General features: G+C 39.2%; 2 protein-coding genes across 2 annotated transcripts in view; one reads left to right on the forward strand and one right to left on the reverse strand.

Moving 5' to 3' along the window:
• The window catches only part of LOC124118495 (E3 ubiquitin-protein ligase DTX1-like), a 29,841-nt gene extending 15,418 nt beyond the window's left edge, over window positions 1-14,423 (reverse strand). Inside the window, exons 1-2 of the mRNA XM_046480612.2 lie at window positions 14,206-14,423; window positions 9,193-10,126 (exon numbers count right to left, since the gene is read on the reverse strand). Of these exons, the coding sequence (XP_046336568.1) occupies window positions 9,193-10,126; window positions 14,206-14,422 (1,151 nt within the window). The 5' untranslated portion in view covers window position 14,423. The remainder of the gene's footprint in view (window positions 1-9,192; window positions 10,127-14,205) is intronic.
• A 414-nt stretch (window positions 14,424-14,837) lies between these two features.
• Window positions 14,838-20,224, forward strand: LOC124118508 (coiled-coil domain-containing protein 92-like). Its single transcript, XM_046480629.2, has 4 exons — window positions 14,838-15,030; window positions 15,563-15,714; window positions 18,216-18,263; window positions 18,796-20,224. The coding sequence occupies exons 2-4, from the start codon at window positions 15,588-15,590 to the stop codon at window positions 19,512-19,514; spliced, it is 894 nt and encodes a 297-aa protein (XP_046336585.2). The 5' UTR covers window positions 14,838-15,030; window positions 15,563-15,587; the 3' UTR covers window positions 19,515-20,224.
• The last annotated feature ends 520 nt before the right edge of the window (window positions 20,225-20,744 follow it).

A 20,744-nucleotide genomic window follows, 5' to 3' on the forward strand; every position in this document is an offset into this window, starting at 1 on the left:
TATATGTAGAACAGAGAACAGGCCCCTATATGTAGAACAGAAAACAGGCTCCTATATATAAAAAACAGAGGAGAGGCCCCTATATGTAGAACAGAGAACAGTCCCCTATATATAGAACAGAGAACAGGCCCCTATATGTAGAACAGAGAACAGGCTCCAATATGTAGAATGGAGAACAGGCCCCTATATGTAGAACAGAGAACAGGCCCCTATATATAGAACAGAGAACAGGCCCCTATATGTAGAACAGAGAACAGCCTCCAGTATGTAGAACAGAGAACTGGCTCCAATATGTAGAACAGAGAATAGACTCCTATATGTAAAACAGAGAACCGGCCCCTATACCATGTATATGTAGAACAGAGAGAAGGCTCAAATATGTTGAACAGAGAACATCCCCTATATGTAGAACAGAGAACAGACCCTATATGTAAAACAGAGAACAGACCCTATATGTAGAACAGAGAACAGGCCCCTACATGTAGGACAGAGAACCCACTCCTATATGTAGAACAGAGACCAGGCCCCTATATGTAGAACAGAGACCAGGCCCCTATATGTAGAACAGAGAACAGGCCCCTACATGTAGAACAGAGAAACCGCTCCTATATGTAGAACAGAGACCAGGCCCCTATATCTAGAACAGAAAACAGGCCCCTATTTGTAGAACAGAGAACAGGCCCCTATTTGTAGAACAGAGAACAGACCCTATATATGTAGAACAGAAAACCCGCTCTTATATGTAGAACAGTGAATAGACCCTATATGTAGAACAGAGAACAGGCTCCTATATGTAGAACAGAGAACAGACCCTATATGTAGAACAGAGAACAGGCCCCTATTTGTAGAACAGAGAACAGACCCTATATATGTAGAACAGAAAACCCGCTCTTATATGTAGCACAGTGAATAGACCCTATATGTAGAACAGAGAACAGGCCCCTATTTGTAGAACAGAGAACAGGCCCCTATTTGTAGAACAGAGAACAGACCCTATATATGTAGAACAGAAAACCCGCTCTTATATGTAGAACAGTGAATAGACCCTATATGTAGAACAGAGAACAGGCTCCTATATGTAGAACAGAGAACAGACCCTATATGTAGAACAGAGAACCCGCTCCTATATGTAGAAAAGAGAACAGGCTCCTATATGTAGAACAGTGAACAGACCCTATATGTAGAACAGAGAACAGGCTCCTATATGTAGAACAGAGAACAGAACCCTATATGTAGAACAGAGAACAGACCCTATATATAGAACAGAGAACCCGCTCCTATATGTAGAACAGAGAACAGGCCCCTATAGGTAGAACAGAGAACAGACCCTTTTCATGTAGAACAGAGAACAGGCTCCTTTATGTAGAACAGAGAACAGACTCCTATATGTAAAACAGAGAACAGGCCCTTATATCATGTATATGTAGAACAGAGAACAAACTCCTATATGTAGAACAGAGAACAGGCCCCTATATCATGTATATGTGAACAGAGTGAGTGAGTGAGTGAGTATGGTTTTACGCCGCTTTTAGCAATATTCCAGCAATATCACGGCGGGGAACATCAGAAATGTAGAACAGAGAACAGACCCCTATATCATGTATATGTAGAAGAGAATAGGCTCCTATATGTAGAACAGAGAACAGACCCCTATATGTAGAACAGAGAACTGATCCCTATATCATGTATATGTAGAACAGAGAACGTGCTCCAATATGTTGAACAGAGAACAGGCTCCTATATGTAGAACAGAGAACAGACCCTATATGTAGAACAGAGAACAGGCCCCTATACCATGTATATGTAGAACAGAGAACAGACCCCTATATCATGTATATGTAGAACAGAAAACAGACCCCTATATCATGTATATGTAGAAGAGAATAGGCTCCTATATGTAGAACAAAGAACAGACCCCTATATGTAGAACAGAGAACAGATCCCTATATCAGGTATATGTAGAACAGAGAACGGGCTCCAATATGTAGAACAGAGAACAGGCTCCTATATGTAGAGCAGAGAACAGACCCCTATATGTAGAACAGAGAACAGGCCCCTATATGTAGAACAGAGAACAGATCCCTATATCATGTATATGTAGAACAGAGAACGGGCTCCAATATGTAGAACAGAGAACAGGCTCCTATATGTAGAACAGAGAACAGACCCCTATATGTAGAACAGAGAACAGATCCCTATATCATGTATATGTAGAAGAGAGAATGGGCTCCAATATGTAGAACAGAGAACAGGCTCCTATATGTAGAACAGAGCACAGACCCCTATTGTAGAACAGAGAATAGGCTCCTATATGTAAAACAGAGAACAGGACCCTATATGTAGAACAAGGAACAGATCCCTATATCATGTATATGTAGAACAGAGAACAGATCCCTATATCATGTATATGTAGAACAGAGAACAGACCCCTATATGTAGAACAGAGAATAGGCTCCTATATGTAGAACAGAGAACAGGCCCCTATATGTAGAACAGAGAACAGGCCCCTATATGTAAAACAGAGAACAGATCCCTATATCATGTATACAGTGATCGCTCGCTATTGCGCTACCAATGGGGTCCAAATAATTGGTGGGCGTTATAGACGATGAGCTGTTTAACCAAGGCCGAGGCGGGGGAGCGCGCTCGGCAAATCTCAAATCATCAATATGTGTTTATCACACGTCACGTCAAAATAGTATATATTTTTATGGACCTAGATCTACCTGTAATATCATTCATTTATTAAATCTGTCATATTTCACAATGTCTGAAATACGTATTCAATTCTAATTTATCATTTTTTATCAATAAATTAAAAAATTATTCACTATTTCCCGCGATGTTATTGAAAATAAAATTCTCGGACACACATTTCGACAACGGGTCCGCATCGAACATGTCAAAGAGCAAAATAAAGACTATTTTAAGCAAATCTTTAAATATATTATACAAAGTGATAAATAAAATCAACAAAAATATATCTAAAAGTAATCAAACTTACATCTAAGTTATTATTTCCATCGTTTCATGCGATCGCGTGTAATGTAAGTCAAATGACATCTCGGCTTTCATTGCCTTGAATTCTCGGCTCGGACACAACGTTTAATGCAAAAATATATGCATGAAAAATCTTTGTCACAGCTCGTAACCTAGCACGATACATTCGCAAAGTTCCATATTTTTAATATATATCGTGATTTCCTGCTTAAAACGTTCAGAAAAACACGATTTAACAAAAAATATTTCGCTAACTTCTGAAATTTATCAAACACGAGCTTGGTATCACAACTTGATTGGCTGCCTGAGGTCACGTGCTCAAAATTGACCAATCACGAAACTTGTAGCAGATTTCGGCAAGAAAGCGTCATTAGAAACAAATTTTAATCCAATGAAATCGCTTGTTATAACTACGGGGAAAAAACAGGCGATGTTACGAAAGCGCGATTACGAAATGAATGACCGCCGTGTTGTGACAGCAACTACATGTGTGTGACAGTTTAGCCTTAAATTGGATTGCCCACTAATTAAGAATATAAACTTCGCTTGTGGTTCTCTTTTATTACATGCATGCGCTTCTAAGATCAAAGGATGTATAGTGTGAAAAGTTAACTAGTTGAACAATCGTATTTCCGGGACTTGCCGCGGATGTTTTCAAACAGATTATTAGAACTCCATTCAGCGATAAACGGTTGATTATGCAATGAGAAGCGTTATGTGCAAATGAACAACGAACAACAATACAATTATGTCTGTGTAAAACTCTCAGTAATAAAAGTGTACATAAATTTTGGGAGCCATGCGTTACCGCGTGTAGTAACCGAGGTAGCGCTTTATCGAAGAGCGCAATAGCGAGCGATCACTGTATGTAGAACAGAGAACAGGCCCCTATATGTAGAACAGAGAACAGGCCCCTATGTGTAAAACAGAGAACAGACCCTATATGTAGAACAGAGAACAGACCCTATATGTAGAACAGAGAACAGGCCCCTATATCATGTATATGTAGAACAGAGAACAGACCCCATTACCATGTATATGTAGAACAGAGAACAGGCTCCTATATGTAGAACAGAGAACAGACCCTATATGTAGAACAGAGAACAGGCCCCTATATCATGTATATGTAGAACAGAGAACAGACCCCTATATCATGTAAATGTAGAAGAGAATAGGCTCCTATATGTAAAACAGAGAACAGGCCCCTATATGTAGAACAGAGAATAGGCTCCTATATGTAGAACAGAGAACAGACCCTATACATGTAGAAGGTGGGGTGAAATAGGGTTTTATTGTCGCATTCAAGATTATTGCATTTATATACATGAGATAGTGAAGTGCATAGGCTAATGCCAACTTTAAAGTGCTAGCCCATTGAGATACCATGCTACAATTTAACATGAATACCCAACTCAGACACAGTATACGGACCAGTTCTTGTTGTAGCCCCTTAATGCCCAGCTGCAGGTAGGGTAACAACAAGTACCATGTATTAAAGGTTTTTGGTATGATGCGGCTGGGGATCAAACCCATGACCTTCTGCTCTCTGGGCAGACGCAATGTCCACTGAACCTCGGAGGTTGTACACATGTAGAACAGAGCCCTAAATGTAGAACACACAACAGGCCCCTATACAAGCCCCTATATATATAAAACTGACAAAAGGCCCCTATTTGTAGAACAGGTGAATTAATGTTGTATCATGGAAACTGGATAACATCAAGTATACCAACTTCAGAAATATTATTCAGAAATAGCTAACAAACAAATTAACCATGCACACTTGACTATCTAATTCTTACTTATTGGCCAAGTTCCTACATAAACAGTACAACAGCTATAGCAGGCACACGAGGACACTTTTGTGCCTTGAAACACACATGAGTGAGTGAGTGAGTGTGTTTGGTTTCATGCCGCTTTTAACAGTATTCCAGTTATATCACGACATGTCAGCTTAATGTGGGAGGAAAGCCCCAAGTGATGCAGGTCTCAGACGTTTACCACTTTTGTGAAACCCACTAGCACAGGTATGGTGCTGACAAACCTAGTAACATAATCGGGGTGAACCGGGATTCAAACCCACAATCATAGGTTTCTGGTGCACCCAGGGGACGCAATTCTGCACTGCGAATCGCGGCACCTAAGCCCTTAGACGACTGGGCCACCTGTGTCCCCTTAAACACACATAAAACTGTAACCACTGATTTACCTGTGTCTAACTATACTCAACTACAATATATACAAAATAATGCAAACTTCAGAAATGTGTATTCGAACATTGCTACAACTTCTTCAATATACTATTGTAGCAACATTTTAGTAAAGACCCTTTAATCATTGTCAAGCAAGCCTGACAACTATACCGTGTCAAAATAACTGAACTATGCATTCTACCAATAAAATAGTGTCATAACAAGATGACAGGGGTAGAGTTAACAAACAGTTTGTAGCCAGCAGGGCTTGCTTCTTTAAAAAATTACTGACCCTTCTCCAAACTTACTGGCCCACGACTAGATGATGGAGGAAGAAAATCGTCCAAAACCCAGGTCGCATAGCAGAAGTTACCCAGGGTGCTCAAAATATTTTAGAACTCCTCATCCCTAAAATGTCTTTTCCTGCACTCTGAGATTAAGTCTTGGCTTCCATTTGCCTCATTCTGTGGTAATTTATCAGCAAGTAAAGAACATTACAAAATGGCTGCCAGTTGTGTCATTCTATTGAGAAGATTGGGATATATCGTTCTTTGAGTTAACCATTCACACGACCTCATTCCCCCTACATATTTCCTCATTAAAATTACACGATTCATGAGCAGTGTCCAATTAAAAAACAATTAAACATACACAAAGAAGGGGTGACATTTCAACTAGCCAGATGGGACATCAACTTTACGTTTCAGCAAGCCTTTCATCATGTTGTTCATAATTTTAACTGGCCACAGGCCAACAGGCCAGCAGTTAAATCAACCCCTGAGATGAAAATGCTAAATTTGGTTGAAATGATTGACACAAGGGTGTTCGGCACAGGTTTACCAAGAATACCACTTGACAGTCATGAGATGAATTTTGACATCCATTACATAAAAGTCAACTGGCACATCTTAGAGGTTTTCAATTATGAATGATCCTTTCCACAGCATCTTCCTGAGGCAAGAGAGTTAACTGACTATAAAAGTCCAGTTTCTACCCTTGCCGAACTAGGCTGGTATTATGGAGTTACATTTTGGCTGGACTAACGAGTCTATGCATAGTCCAATCAAAATCGCGCACCGAAATCGAAGTCTGGTTCGTAAACTGTCATGCAGATTTCGGTCGATTGCAGGATTTGCAAAACATGCCAACTCGCTGTCAACAGATATTTTCCAAACCTTTTCATGTTTTTAATCAAGGTGCTCACATGATTTGATGCACAACGCGATGTAAGACCCGTTTATCACAATATAGATTTTGATTATCGATCAGATCGTCTTGACTTTTATGGTCAGTTAACTCTCTTGCCTCAGAAAGATGTGGGAGGTGAAGCTTGATGTTTGTCTACAAGCTCCAGATTACCTTCAAGAACAAATGGCAGCCACACAAGGGACTGACTTTGCAAATGTGATAACTCTGAACAATGAACACCTGTAAAACTTGTGTGCTTTTGCGAGTTCAGGCACAGTTTGCATCCAGTGGAACTCTGACCTCTGTTGCATATATACCGTATTCGACGCAATAAGCGCCCAGGGCGCTCTCAAAATTAGAAATAGGGCGCTCTTATTAGAGTATTATTTTAGTGAAAGAAACGAGTTAAAAGATAAATTCTGTGGTTTATGCTGACAGCCTGAAATGTTTATGTACGACAGATATATTTTTCAAGAATTTAATTGCCAATAATTAAGTGTGCATATAACACATGAGTGAGTATTATACGCGAATAAATACTTCTTGTGAACATTGATCAATCGGAAGGGGTGCTAATTAGGATTGTTCACTGGCCAATATATTGGCAAGTATCGCCGTGGGCGCTTATTAGAGCAGGGCGCTTATTACGTCGAATACAGTACATGTACCACACACTTGCCATGTTACTTCACAGTACACACCAAAATTTAAAATAGCTTCGCAAACCCAGTCAATAATCATGTTAATGTCCAAAGCAAACATTCTCCATATGGCTGCAGATCAGATTGGAAGTTTGTTTACAAATATTAGCAACATCGTTGCTGTGATCATCTTCTCTTCAGTTTTAGCTGATTCAAGTGTGGCCTTGTAGTAATAGTTGTCCAAAATGCATAAAAAATATGAACTTGGTGGACACAGTGGAGGTCAAAGGTCACAGTGGAGGTCAACGGTCACAGTGGAGGTCAAAGGTCACAGTGGAGGTCAAGATTCAAATTTGCCCCAAACATGACAAATGTTATTTCACAATCAAAACATAACATATTTCAAAATAATGATACATGCAAAACTTGTTCAGTAATGGGCAATAATGAGATTAATGACATTGCTTATCAGCGTATAGAATGCGGAATAATTTGAGTGGGTGAGTGAGTGAGTTGGGTTTAATGCCGCTGTGAACAGTATTGCAGTTATATCACAGTCAGTCAGCTTAATGAATGAGGACAGCCTGAAGTGATGCATGTCTTAGACATTTTGCACTTTGGTGAAACTCACAAGCATGGTTATGGTACTGAAAAACCTAAAAATCAAAGGTTTCTGGCATGCCCAATAACGCAACTCGGCAAGCAAATTGTAGCGCCTTAAACATCTGGGTCACCCGTGCCCACACGATCGGCTGGGATCGGCTGTCACAAAACGACGACGATCCCACAATGCACTGTTTACAGTCATGCACAGTGGAAACAAACATGACCACACCCATAGAAGTTAATAGCGGGGCATATAATCTGCACCTGATCACAATTATTATACAATAAGTTATACAACACCAGCGTTAGAAACTGGCACTATTCCTATAGTCCTTGCCAAACTGCCCAATAGAAAAGGTATCATAAGGACTAGTAGAAATTTGCCATTTTTAAGGGGTTTGCTATATGTTATTGTTATAAGGACTAGTGGACCAAAACGGTTAGTTTCTACCCCTGCAACACAGTTGTGATTTGTTATATGTTCTAATTAGGGGCATGCCACAAGGGTACTGAGAGTTTGTTTTAACTATTCCATCGTGATTTTAATTGTGAGTTTGGCACACTTATCTATTCATTTTGAACCCTTTGAAGAGTGTGCGCAGTGTGCTGGCCACAGATGTTTTGATGGACTGATGATTGACATGTGGGCAGCTCAGGGTTTAACAGTTTGTTATAAAGATAAAAATTGTTGTTGACAAAGTACAGACGGGTCCACAAAGTGAGTTTGCTACATCCGTTATAAACATGATAAACGGCTTCGTTATATCCATATGATAAAAAAAGCAGCAAATGGACGTGGACAAAAACAGTTTGTTATATCCGTCAGTTCGTAATAAGCGTATTCGCTATAAACACACTTTTCTGTAAAATATTCCTGGCACAGCCAGTGGTAGATATGATAAAAACTAACAGGTTTGATCCACAAGTCCTTATAATGATAACATATAGCAAAACCCTGAAAAAAGGCAAATTTCTACTTGTCCTTATGATACCTTAACTATTGTGCAGTTTGGCAAGGACAACAGGACTAGTGCCAATTTCTAATGCTGACAGCTTATCTCAGATGATTATTAATATTTTTAGTAAGGAGTAAGCATAATAAGGCACCACATTGTCCTTTGAGAAGCCACCAGGTGAAGCAGTCTTTCTGCTTGCTAGAGAGGCAGGAATAGGTGAGGTGAAATGGGCCTTAATGTCACATTCAAGATTATTGCATTATAGAGCTACATGCATGCTTGTGTCAGTGTATTCTTGTGGCTTCTTGTAATAATGCCCATTTTATAGAGCTATTCCTCTGAAAGAGATACCATGCTGCAGTTTTAACATGAATACCCCACTCAGACACAGTATACTAACTCTGTGCCGACCAGTACTTTTTTCATGCCCTTAATGCAGAGAGCCAGGCAAGGTAACAACAAGTATCATCTTTTAACATCTTTTGGTATGAGGCGGCCTGAGATCGAACCCCCAACCTTCCACTCCCTGGGAAGGCTCTATCCACTAGACCACGCAGCCTATAACTATAACATGTATAAGAATAAGAAAAAATAGTTACTAATACTCACTTATTTGCAGCAGAAGGCATGAACTGTGAATGTGCTGACATTCCTATTGGTATACTATTGTGATACATCATGGACATTGACGTAGATGGCACAAATCCCGAGGTGGACGACACCATGATGCTCGGCGCCAGACTGGACGATGCCACATTGTTGTACCTGCTCCGAGTGAGAGGGCCCTGAAATAACTGACCGCTGGTGGAAGATACAGAAGGAGCCGGAGGTAGCAAGTTGAACATACTGTTCCCATGGTTACCAGCACTGGAGCTGGAACTAGCCACGGAGTTGCTGTTCATTGTATGTTGAAGAGCCCTATTGCTTGGAGGAATTAATCCGTGAATCATTGCATTGGAGGCAGGAGGCATCATATACTGATGTCCCATGGAGATGGATGGATTTGGAATGTTTAAACTAGCACTACTACTCTGCGTTTTACTGCTTGATCCAACAGCATGGAAACGACTTTTACGTTTTTTCCTTGATGATCGTAAGTGCCGCAAACTCCCGTTCGGAAGCCCGCCATCTGAATCGGAGTCCGAACTACTGGATGCTGTTCTCTTGTTTACACCTGATGACATGGAGGTAGATGAGGAGGTGCTTAAAAGTTGCGGAGGTGGCAACACCAAATTTTGTGCCTTTCCAGTGTCTAAAGGGTATGGTACACTTAGAATCTGCCGTCTTATTCCACGTATTGTTCCGGTTTCAATTCTCACTTGCTGCATAGCACTAAGATTGATATAATAAGGCAGCTGAAGAAGGGTAGCGCTCAGGTCAAGGATCTTCTGTCCTCGACTGTAGTAATCTTCAACAACACCAGCAACATCAAAGTCGTAAGTGTTCCAACTGCCTGGTGTGTCACCTGACCACTGCCATGCAATCTGATTGGCTGAATGGCTAACTTGGGGATAGATCTTCCTTCTCACTGGACGTGTTGTACCTACAGAAAAAAAGAAGGGAATATCAGAGGAAGAGCAAAGGTGAACAGGAGGAGTGTTAGTGTTTGGAATTTGGCATGAAAGTCCAGATGTCTGTCAAGGTCACTAGACTCAAATGATTCAGCAGAAAACCTCTAGGACCCCAGGAACCCCTTAGCTTCAAACACTGAGTGTTTTAATGTATGTACTTATTCTCTGAATCGGTCAGTGGACAGATTGTAATCGATGAGTTTCAATACTTCATGGGCTTGCATACAAGATGTTTCTCCATGTCCAGTTAATACACCTGTGAAGATCCAGGTGAGGACAGGTCTTCAGCAACCCATGCTTGCCATAAAAGGTGGCTATGCTTGTCGTCAGAGGCCACTAACCGTGTCGGGTGTTCAGGCTTGCCGACTCGGTTGATATATGGCATTGTATCCCAATTGCGTAGATTGATGCTCGTGATATCAATAACTGGATTTCCTGGTTACAGAAAGTAGTATAGGCAATGGGGGTACTGGGGCACCCCACCCTGGACCAGTTTCCAGCGCCTGACAATTGTTCCATGGAGATCTTAAGTTTTACCAATTATGTGATGACGATCCAATGATCAACATGTAGGGAAGATGAGAAAAAGGTTAATAGAACAGGGGAGACAACAAGCACATCAAGTATGCCGTGCCAAAACCAGAGAACTGGTAGGAGATTAAGGTTGGTTGGTTGGTTGGTTTAGTTGTTTAACGCCGCACTCGGCAATATTCCAGCTGTATGACGGCGGTCTGTAAATAATCGAGTCTGGACCAGACAATCCAGTGATTGACATCATGAGCATCGATCCACGCAATTGGGATCGATGACATGTATCAACCAAGTCAGCGAGCCTGACCACCCGATCCCGTTAGTCGCCTTTGACGACAAGCATAGTCGCCTTTTACGGCAAGCATGGGTTGCTGAAGACCTATTCTACCCCGGAATCTTCACGGGTCAGGAGATTAAGGATAAATTGTTTCCTCAATATATAATGGCATCTTGATAAATACTAATGCCACACATGTCGATCATTGGATCGTCATCACATAATTGCCCCAGTACCTCTATCGCCTATACTATGTCATATAGCTGCAATATTGCTGAGTGCGGCATTAAACAAGAAACAAACAAACATCGGCAACATGTCTGGAGCAACACATGCAGTGGCCTTGTAGCCTCTACAAATTGCTTCAATGTCAGGCAATGGTAGGCTTTGCATAGAGGTCATGCACGGAGTAGGGTTCATTTCACCTCATTTCAATACCTGACTCAATACAAACATACATATTCCCAGGTGACTGAGGAATGCAGTGTAGGGTAATGAATGAGTAAGTGAGTTATAATTTAATGTCGCATCAGCAACATCACAACCACATAGTGACAAGGGCAAATTATGTATTCATTAAACATGTTAAAAGCATGTAAAATTATACAGCGAAGTGTATATGTTCGATGCAATATGAAATATACAATGGTGCCGCTGTACAAAGCGATCTTAGCGCTAAGGTGATCGTAACTCCCATACCTTACCATAGACTTACGACAGTCTTAGCGCTAAGGTTGTTTTGTACAATGGCATCCATATGGTTAAAAGCATAACACATAAAAAGACTACCAATTGTAGTACAACAAATGCAATGAGGATAAATCCAGGAATATAGACCCAGGAAGTATTGATGCTGATTCACAAGGGGCCCCATAACAATTTAGAGATACCATTCCTGTGATCACACACACAAAATTTAAGCTCCTCATGTTCCTAAACTGGTTTCATTAAAGATGTCAAAATGAAGTATGACTTTACTAATGAGTGGATATTAGGGTCAAAGATACAGGATCAAAACATAAATATATTTCTTTGTCTTTTACTCAGGTCACGCCGAAGACCCAGGTTCGATTCAATGGGGACAATGTGTGAAGCCCATGTCTGGTAAAAGCGGTGTAAAACCATACTCACTCACTCACTTTTACACAGCACTTGAGTTATAGGCATGACATGTTGTCGGTCTGTAAACAAGTCTGGACCAGACAAAGCAGTGATTGATATAATGAGCAATTCACTGTGATACGATGACAAACAATCCTTTTTGTCATCTCTTACCAGCATAGGTTGCTAGGAATCTATTCTAGCCCAGAAATCAACATTACATCTGTTATTTCATAACAATGTTACAGGAGAGAGTGAATCAGAGTGAGTTTGGTTTTACGCCGCCTTTAGCAATATTCCAAAAGTACCATGGTTGGGGACATCAGAAATGGGCTTCACACATTGTACCCATGTGGGGAATCGAACCCGGGTCTTCTGCGTGAAGAGACCTTTTGCCCCTAGGCTACCCCACCGCCCCAGTGATACATAATGAAATTGCTGAATAATGGTAATAATTCAAAATAATGTCTTCAAAGTAACTGACATGAGGGACATTTTCAATATGGCTGCCAAACTGAGATCAGAATTCTGAGATTACAAGTTCATGTTGTGTGGCGCAAAGTTTCTGAAAGGTACTAGAAACACGTCCTAATGGAGGAGGAGAGAGGGAAGAGGAAGATGGATGTTGGGGGTGTGGGTGTATTAACCATGAATAAGGCACGTAACTCAAAATGTCCACAATGAATTAATGTTATTTGTACAGTTTCAACACTTACGTATTTCAATAAAACGAAAACTGATGAAATTTTATCTATATAATCATGATAAGGCTTAAAAAAAAATTGTCTTTGTTCTCAGGCACCACCCGCATCATAAAGTCTGCCTCACGTTTTGTTTTTATTTCCATTTTCAAAAAACCCATAAAAATCCTAATATTTAAACACCATGCACACAAAAAGGTAAAAATGGAAACAAAAACAAAACGTGCAATGAACTTTATGATGTGGGCTGTGCCTGAGAACCAAGACTTTTATGTTTTTTAGCCTAATAAACATTTATTCATCAGGTATCTTTGTCATGTATAATGAACATGTATAGACTTGAATGAATAATCATGATAATGGTAATGAAAATAAACATTTTCATCTTATTGTACTTTTGTATTATGTAATAAAATTAATGTTTACATACATTCATGCCACTACCATGGTTAACTACATTTACAAACATGGCAAGGGTCCAGTGTTTTTGGCTTGTCTCTCCTTTGACAATAACCCCATGCTTAAATAAACAACACTGGGATTATCCCCTATTTGCAAGGCTGGATAAGCAGGAATGCACCACCCATACAGCTGATGCTGATTAGAAGCACTGTAGTAAAAGTGTTTACATAAAATAGACCAGCTTTTGCGAAATTTTGACTGATATTTTAAGTGTGTATTCATGAGAATTGATTCTTATCATGCGTGTGAATTAGAATTTAGTTACTTTTTAATTAGTTATTTTCACTTTTTAAATATGGATCACAAAACAGCCGATTACATACTAAACACTTTAAAAACATTTGAATTTTCTGGTTGGTTGCTTTTGCTTTTCATGTCCATTTTGACTTGCTCCTAACTGAACTAGCTTTTTCAATTTGCATTTGCATTCCACTTGCCCTTTGTAAACTTTACCATCCATGGACTAGTGTTACCATGGATAATAAAGCCTACAGTCATAGTAATTGTGTGAATGTGTGCAGTCATCATGAGTATATGGTATAATTATTTACATTAAACATGGTAAATACATACTAAGACTAAGAGAATATCATCATTCAAAATATGATAAACATCATGTACATGACCTTTGCAGTGTGTACACCAAACGACCCATACTTTTACAGGGTTATTTTTAGTCAATGGAGACTCATGGCTGATATATATGAGTATGGTCTAAATGCCAAGTAGCTAGCACAAACAAGTTCTTATTGCTGACGTATGCAAAACAATATCAACTTGGCTGATTTTTGGGCCCCCAGTTTTGTTCACATCTATCACGTTGACTCGACAACATTTCATTCGCTTTTACTTTGAGTTTGGATGTCCGCATTGGGTTGTTTTATGATATCTACGACAGCACATTGCGATCGGAACATAAACATTTTAATTCCTCACAGCTCTTTCAACACTTTCGGTTAATTTATGTTGGGTCACACACCTGATCCTTGGCGAATTTGACACATGTTTGTAAAATCAACAATGTACATGCACAACGACTGGTTGACTGCCCCAAGATACACTTGTGGTGCTTTTCCATATTGGCCTTCAATCTGACAAGTCACGGGAGAATCATAAGGCCTCCATCGACCATATTCACTCAACCATTCCCATACAACAAATCCAGCTTTCGGAATCACATTTCCTTGGGTAGCCATATTTGTTTCTTTTTTGGCAATAAGATATTCTTTTAACAGACATTATAAAACCACCATTCAACGTATTATCAAAATGTTTTCGTTGTGTGGGTCGATGCATTTATTACACAAAATACATTTTTAACTCCATGACGTTTACTACTTGATAGAAAACCGTACAAACATTACGTTTCTGGCATATTGAATTTACACAATGCTGTCTTATACAATTAGTTGTAACCCTAATACTATCTAAGGAAACAACGCGTTAGCGTGATTTAAGTATTATTAACCACTATTAGTATTCATATGTGCCCCATTGTATTATGATATTTTGTATTTCTTAAATCATTCACATCTATCTTTGTATATTTTGAAAAGAATGAACTATCGCGTAACTGTCATCATTTCCCGGCATGCTCTAACATTCCTGTCGTCGTGAAGGTAATGGCTGTCTGAGTATGTGTTGTTAAGGGAAGACTTGATGAAGAAAAACGTGCGCTACATCTAAAGTACGCCATTGTTACAGAATGACGGATTTTGCATTTGATTAATAATTACAAATGCGTCCAAGTGTTGTCATTTAGATGGAAAGAATTCAGGCTAAATCCAGATATTGTCGTCTTACAGTAAGTCATGTGTCATATGTTCTCAACTCAATTCAGCGTAATGTTGCAGATTCATTCAACCACCATCATAAAGACATTGATTGTTGGACATGTGTTTTTCAATTCTCATCTTCATCATATTGAAAACTTGTGTTTCAGATGATCATCAGCTGCCTTGTGTACTAATCATGCGTTGACCAATTTACCAATTTTTGCGGAGGGCGGTCTATTTTGTTTACAATGATAAAATTGAAAAAAAACCGATGTTTACAAACAATACAATCTGTCGTCTGCTTTGTAGGATACACGAAAATTATGTGAAGTGGTAACATTCTTTTGGATTAATGTCGCGTTTATTACACAGATGAGTTAGCAAATTTCAGAGTATGTCTTCCATGCTATTTAAAAAAAAAACATTTCATGATAATAATTTCATCCACTTTTGATTGGACATTCTCCCGTGTTATCCTACACCAAAATAACCTATATTTCTGGGTAAATGTTAAACAGTTTATTTAAACAGGGATGAAAAATGAGCTGACTTCTGTTGTAGACTGAGTAAACACCTTCCTTAAAGGATGGCAACACAGGCAGCAGTCCACCAGCGGAACCTGGAGAGTTCCATTCTGTTCATGCAACAGGAACATGCCACAACACTCAAAGGACTTCATGAAGAAATACACACTCTACAGAAAAAGTGCACTGGTGAGACATCTGATACAGGCATATGTACATTGTATACCTCGTAGCATTTGTAGTCCCCAGTGAGGATATTTAAACAGAAAAGGTTTTGCTAACCATAAGCTTGTTCCAAGTGACTTGGGGATTCAAGGGCTGAATAGACCTCATGTTCATCCATACTTACAGGTTTGCATACAGTAGGACTGCAACGAATACACTATGAGGCGAATACGATTCATATCACGAATATAGGGTAACCAATTACGAATATTAATTCACAATTACAATAACAAGTCAGCAGTTTATGTATTATTTATTATATTCAGTGAAACAATAACATCATAATTTATTTGACATGGTTTGTTAATTATTAATAAATTATACATTTATATACTGCACGTATCCAGGTACTAGTATCTGCTCAAATGCAACAATGACCAGTGAAAACAATACTATCAAATTAAATATTATGTGTTGTCATTGAAAGAAATCTATGCATATAATATGTTGTTATGGATATTTTTAGGTACAGGGTATGTAAATATACATGATAGCATATTCATAAATATTCAATTTGAATGGCCATGAACAACAAATTCAATTCATGAATGGTTACGGTTCAATTCACCGAATACGCGAGTGAATCGTAACAGCCCTAGTATACAGTGCATTCTTCCATTACCCAGGAATATCTCTGTCAAATATGTAGTAGTGGTGCAAGTCTATTTTTGATAATTTAATGAAGTGAGGCTGTGTATGCATAATATAGCTCTTAGAAATCAAATGAGCCCAAATGAATTTTGTGTGAACATGTCCCTTTCCTTATAGTGAGGTTGCGTAGATGACCACATGGCACATTTATCATATATGTTTTTGACATTTGTGCAATGTAATCTGGTCAGAGCTCTATATGATTTTCCTCTCACAGAAACCAGGCTTTACCTTTATTGTGGGTTAAATACAAAGACTACACCACAAAGCATCTGTATGTAATACGTTTGATGGAGTGCTTGGTGTATACAAACCTGTAAAGTATTGACGATGAGGTCCCCAGTTCCCCATACTTGGATGAGAGCGAAATAATGAGGATTGCAAGGTTACGCTGTGTGACCTGGTTGATTGTGCGTCCTCATGCCTGACACAATGACTAGATGCTCATTCTATCAACCACTGGATTGTCTGGCCTGGACTATGCAGGCTGCCATGATCAATGCGATCTAGCTGTAGGATGACATGGTCCATTCAATTATTCAAGATACAAGGCTGTGGTCATAGTACGCTCTGATTACCTCATGCTTGTCCCGAGTAGTGAATGCTGAATGTTGATAATGTCCGTTGTTGGGTGTGTGTGTGTGTGTGTGTTACTGGCATGGAAAGTCTCACTGCAAGTGTTTGCAGGGCTTTGATCGGTGCTGACTCTCACGTTCTAAGAAGAGTTGAATTTCTAATCGTGTTGTCTGTGTACAGTACTTTTACAGGTCGGGCAAGTTTGTTCAGTAATTGTTCTTGACCATAGTCCATTGATTGGCATATTCACGGATACCGTAAAAAGGTCATGTAGGATTTTCTAATTAAGTGCCCTTGTCAGGCAAACTGGGGAAAAACTTATTTTTTTGTGCCAATTTTGAATTCTTTTTACAATTATTATTTTCTTAAATATAGAGGCATTTTAACATTGCATTCAATACAATAATGCCTCTTCCTCTTTTTTGTTCCTGGGCGGTGGGGTAGCCTAGTTTCAATGGTCCGCTCATCATGCTTAAAGACAAGGTTTGATTCCCCACATGGGTACAATGTGAAGCCTATTTCTGGTGTCACCCACCATGATATTGCTGGAATATTGCCAAAAGCTGTGTTAAACCTAATACACTCACACTCATTTAATATTGTGCCTGCTTATCAGTGAAATACAAGTCATCCTCACAAAGCTGTATATTTGACACAACTTGGTAACTATATCAACATGAATTGAGACATTCTCATTCCATTAGGTAAATTTTTACTGTCATTTGCTGTAGACTTTGGGCAGAATATTGTCCAGAGCAGGTCTAGATAAACCCTTGAATATGCGAAAAGCAGTGCTAAACTCTTAATCTGGTTGATCAATAATGAAGAGGCTACTCTTTCCTGACACCAGTCAGGAGCAGAAGGTCCAGGGTTCGTTCCCCGGCCTCGTCATACCAAAAGACGTTAAAAGATGGTACTTGTTGTTCCCCTGTCTGGTGCTCATCCTTAAGGGGCTAAAACAAAAACTGGTCGGCTCGGAGTCAGTATACTGTGTCTGAGTGGGGTATTCATGTTAAACTGCGGCATGGTATCTCAGTGGGCTAGCACTATAAATTGGCATTAGTCCGGACTTGTACAAGCAGCCACACACACACAGACACACACGTGCATGCATGTCGCTATATAAGTGTTATAAGTGCAATAATCTTGAACACGACATTAAACCCCATTTCACCTCACCTGACATCTGTGGGCTAGGTGATGATGTAAATGTTGAAAGATGTGTTCCTTTGTTCCAGATCTAACATTCCAAATCACTATGCAAGGCTATGGCTTGGGAGAACCAGGTATTATACCATTGTGCTTCATGTATCATGTTTTCTATCCACTATATGAACAAAGGGCATGATGATCCAAATATCTATAATTTTGTAGCCTAAGACATGCATATGATGAAAATATATCGAAAATGTTCAAGAAATGATCATAAAACTGGAGCCATCACGACAATAGTCATAGGACACATGGGTATTCCAGATTAGAATTGACTCCCAGCAACCATAGCTGGTATTCTGAAGGCCAACCAAATGGATCTGGTGGTCAGACTCGGTGACTTGGTTGATTTGAGTGTCCTTGTTCCCCGATGATTGTTGCTCACAATGTCAGTCACTGGATTGCTTGGTCCAGACTTAATTATTTACAGGCCAGCATCATATAGCTGGAATATTGCTGAGTCTGGTGTAAGGCAACGAACAAACAATAGGGCTTACATTGCTTAATGACAGTGTCATGTACATCTTGTTTGAGAATAAATTATTTACAAAAGCTTTCAGAAATTCTTATGTTTAATACATATGTTTAATACTTGCTCTCCTTTAGAGTCTGGCACCAAATTCAAGGGTTTACAATCTCAACTAATGGCCGAGAAAGAAGAAAAGATCAAATTTGAAACAGAGGTGGAATCAAGAGACAAGAAGATCAAACTTTTGGAAAGTGAGCTTCATACTCAAAAGAAGAGGTACTTAGGTGAACTAAGATCTCAGACTCATACCATTAACAATTTTAAAGCAGAACTGGAGGCCAAATCTAATAATATAGCCTATCTGACTTCCGAGCTTCACAGATATAAGCTCAATAACAAAGTGGACCCAGGTGCTGACCCTACTATACGGAGAACACAAGCCCCAAGCTATATCCCAGCTCCACCAAAAGATATCCAGTCCAAACTACGAAGACAGTATCGAAGATATGGAAATGCAGACGAGCTCCAGGCCCGTCCCCTCCGAGTTGCCTCGGGTAAAAGTAGTGGCTCGAGTCGATCTGAATCTCCAGACATCGCACCGTTCCTTAAAAAAGGAGATGGTGTGCCGATTATTGACAAGCGGCAACAGACCACAATCCTGCCACCAATTTCCAAAATGGGTCAAGAGAGAAATGCTGTGTTGTTACATCAGGTTGTGTCGTCTCAGCAACTAGGGAGACGGAAGGCAGATTCAACATCGCCAGAAATTGCAACATTAGCTGTAGAACAAGTGTCAAGGGCAGAGCCAGGCTGGGTTCACCATGTCCAGGAGTCTACCAACTCGGAGTATAAGTGAAAGTGTGCTTGCCAAGTTTCTATATCACTGAAGGACAAATATAGTGGAAGTATCCTGTGCTGTGTGCTTTATCATTTTATTCATTGTCGGATGTGGGGTTATCATGGTTATTATGAGATCAAACTTGCGATGGACATTATAAGCAATACTTAAAGGCTGTATGATTTATTGATGTTAAAATGACAACCTATTGGTTAAGAAATATTCAGGAAATATTTTGCTAGTGTGAAAACCATTGTACCATGTGTGGAATACAAATGCTTTAATGTGACAAATTCTTAAAAAAGGGAATTCTGCTGTTTAGTGATTTTATTTGAGTTTATCTAAAGTATTTAACAGTATTCCAAGAATGTTTTATTTTATTTGTTTCACACTATTTCATATATCAGCAAAAATGATAAATATTTAAAGAAATCTTTTCTCTATATTTCGCCTGAAAGATTTGGCTTATTATTCTATTCTACTCAACCTTTGATAGGGATAATCAGATATGTCATTCTTATTATATATGCTTGAAATATGAGAATCAGTTTCGTGCATCATAGAAGATAAAAATATCCCTATCTAATGTGGACTAGTATACCATATTTGACATAATAAGCGCCAAGGGCACTCTCAAAATTAGAAATAGGTGGCTCTTATTAGAATATTATTTTGGTGAAAAAAACAGAGTTGAAGATAAATTTCGTGGCTTATTCTGACAGCCTGAAATGTTTATATACGACAGATATATTTTTCCAGAATTTAATTGCCCATAATTAAGGGTGTAATAACATTCGAGTGCGTATTATACACGAATAAATAAATCTTGTGTACATTGATCAATCGGAAGGGGTGCTAATTGGGATTGTTCACTAGCCAATATATTAGCAAATATTGCATTGCCCCGCTTATTAGAGCAGGGCGCTTATTACGTCGAATACGGTATATGCTTTTATAACTGAGCAAAATGAGTCGTCAGAGTTAGTCTCTCACTGTAAAATGACAGTCATTGTACTAATGGCCAAACTTATAATTTTTCATCCAAAGATTAAGACAAGTCTGTTGATATGATTTAGAAATATTGATGTGATACATGAAATATTTCATAAATGTCTTTCGCTCCACTCATCCATCCTTTGTTTACCCTCAGTTGTTACCATGGTAACAGATATTCTATTTCATGCTGTGAAATGCATCTGATGTATGTCTGTTTTAATGTGTGTTATTTATTTGCTCCCTGTGTATGAA

This window comes from Haliotis rufescens, unplaced genomic scaffold (assembly GCF_023055435.1).
Source record: "Haliotis rufescens isolate VD_foot unplaced genomic scaffold, xgHalRufe1.0.p SCAF_38, whole genome shotgun sequence".
Classification (NCBI taxonomy): Eukaryota; Metazoa; Mollusca; class Gastropoda; order Lepetellida; family Haliotidae; genus Haliotis; species Haliotis rufescens.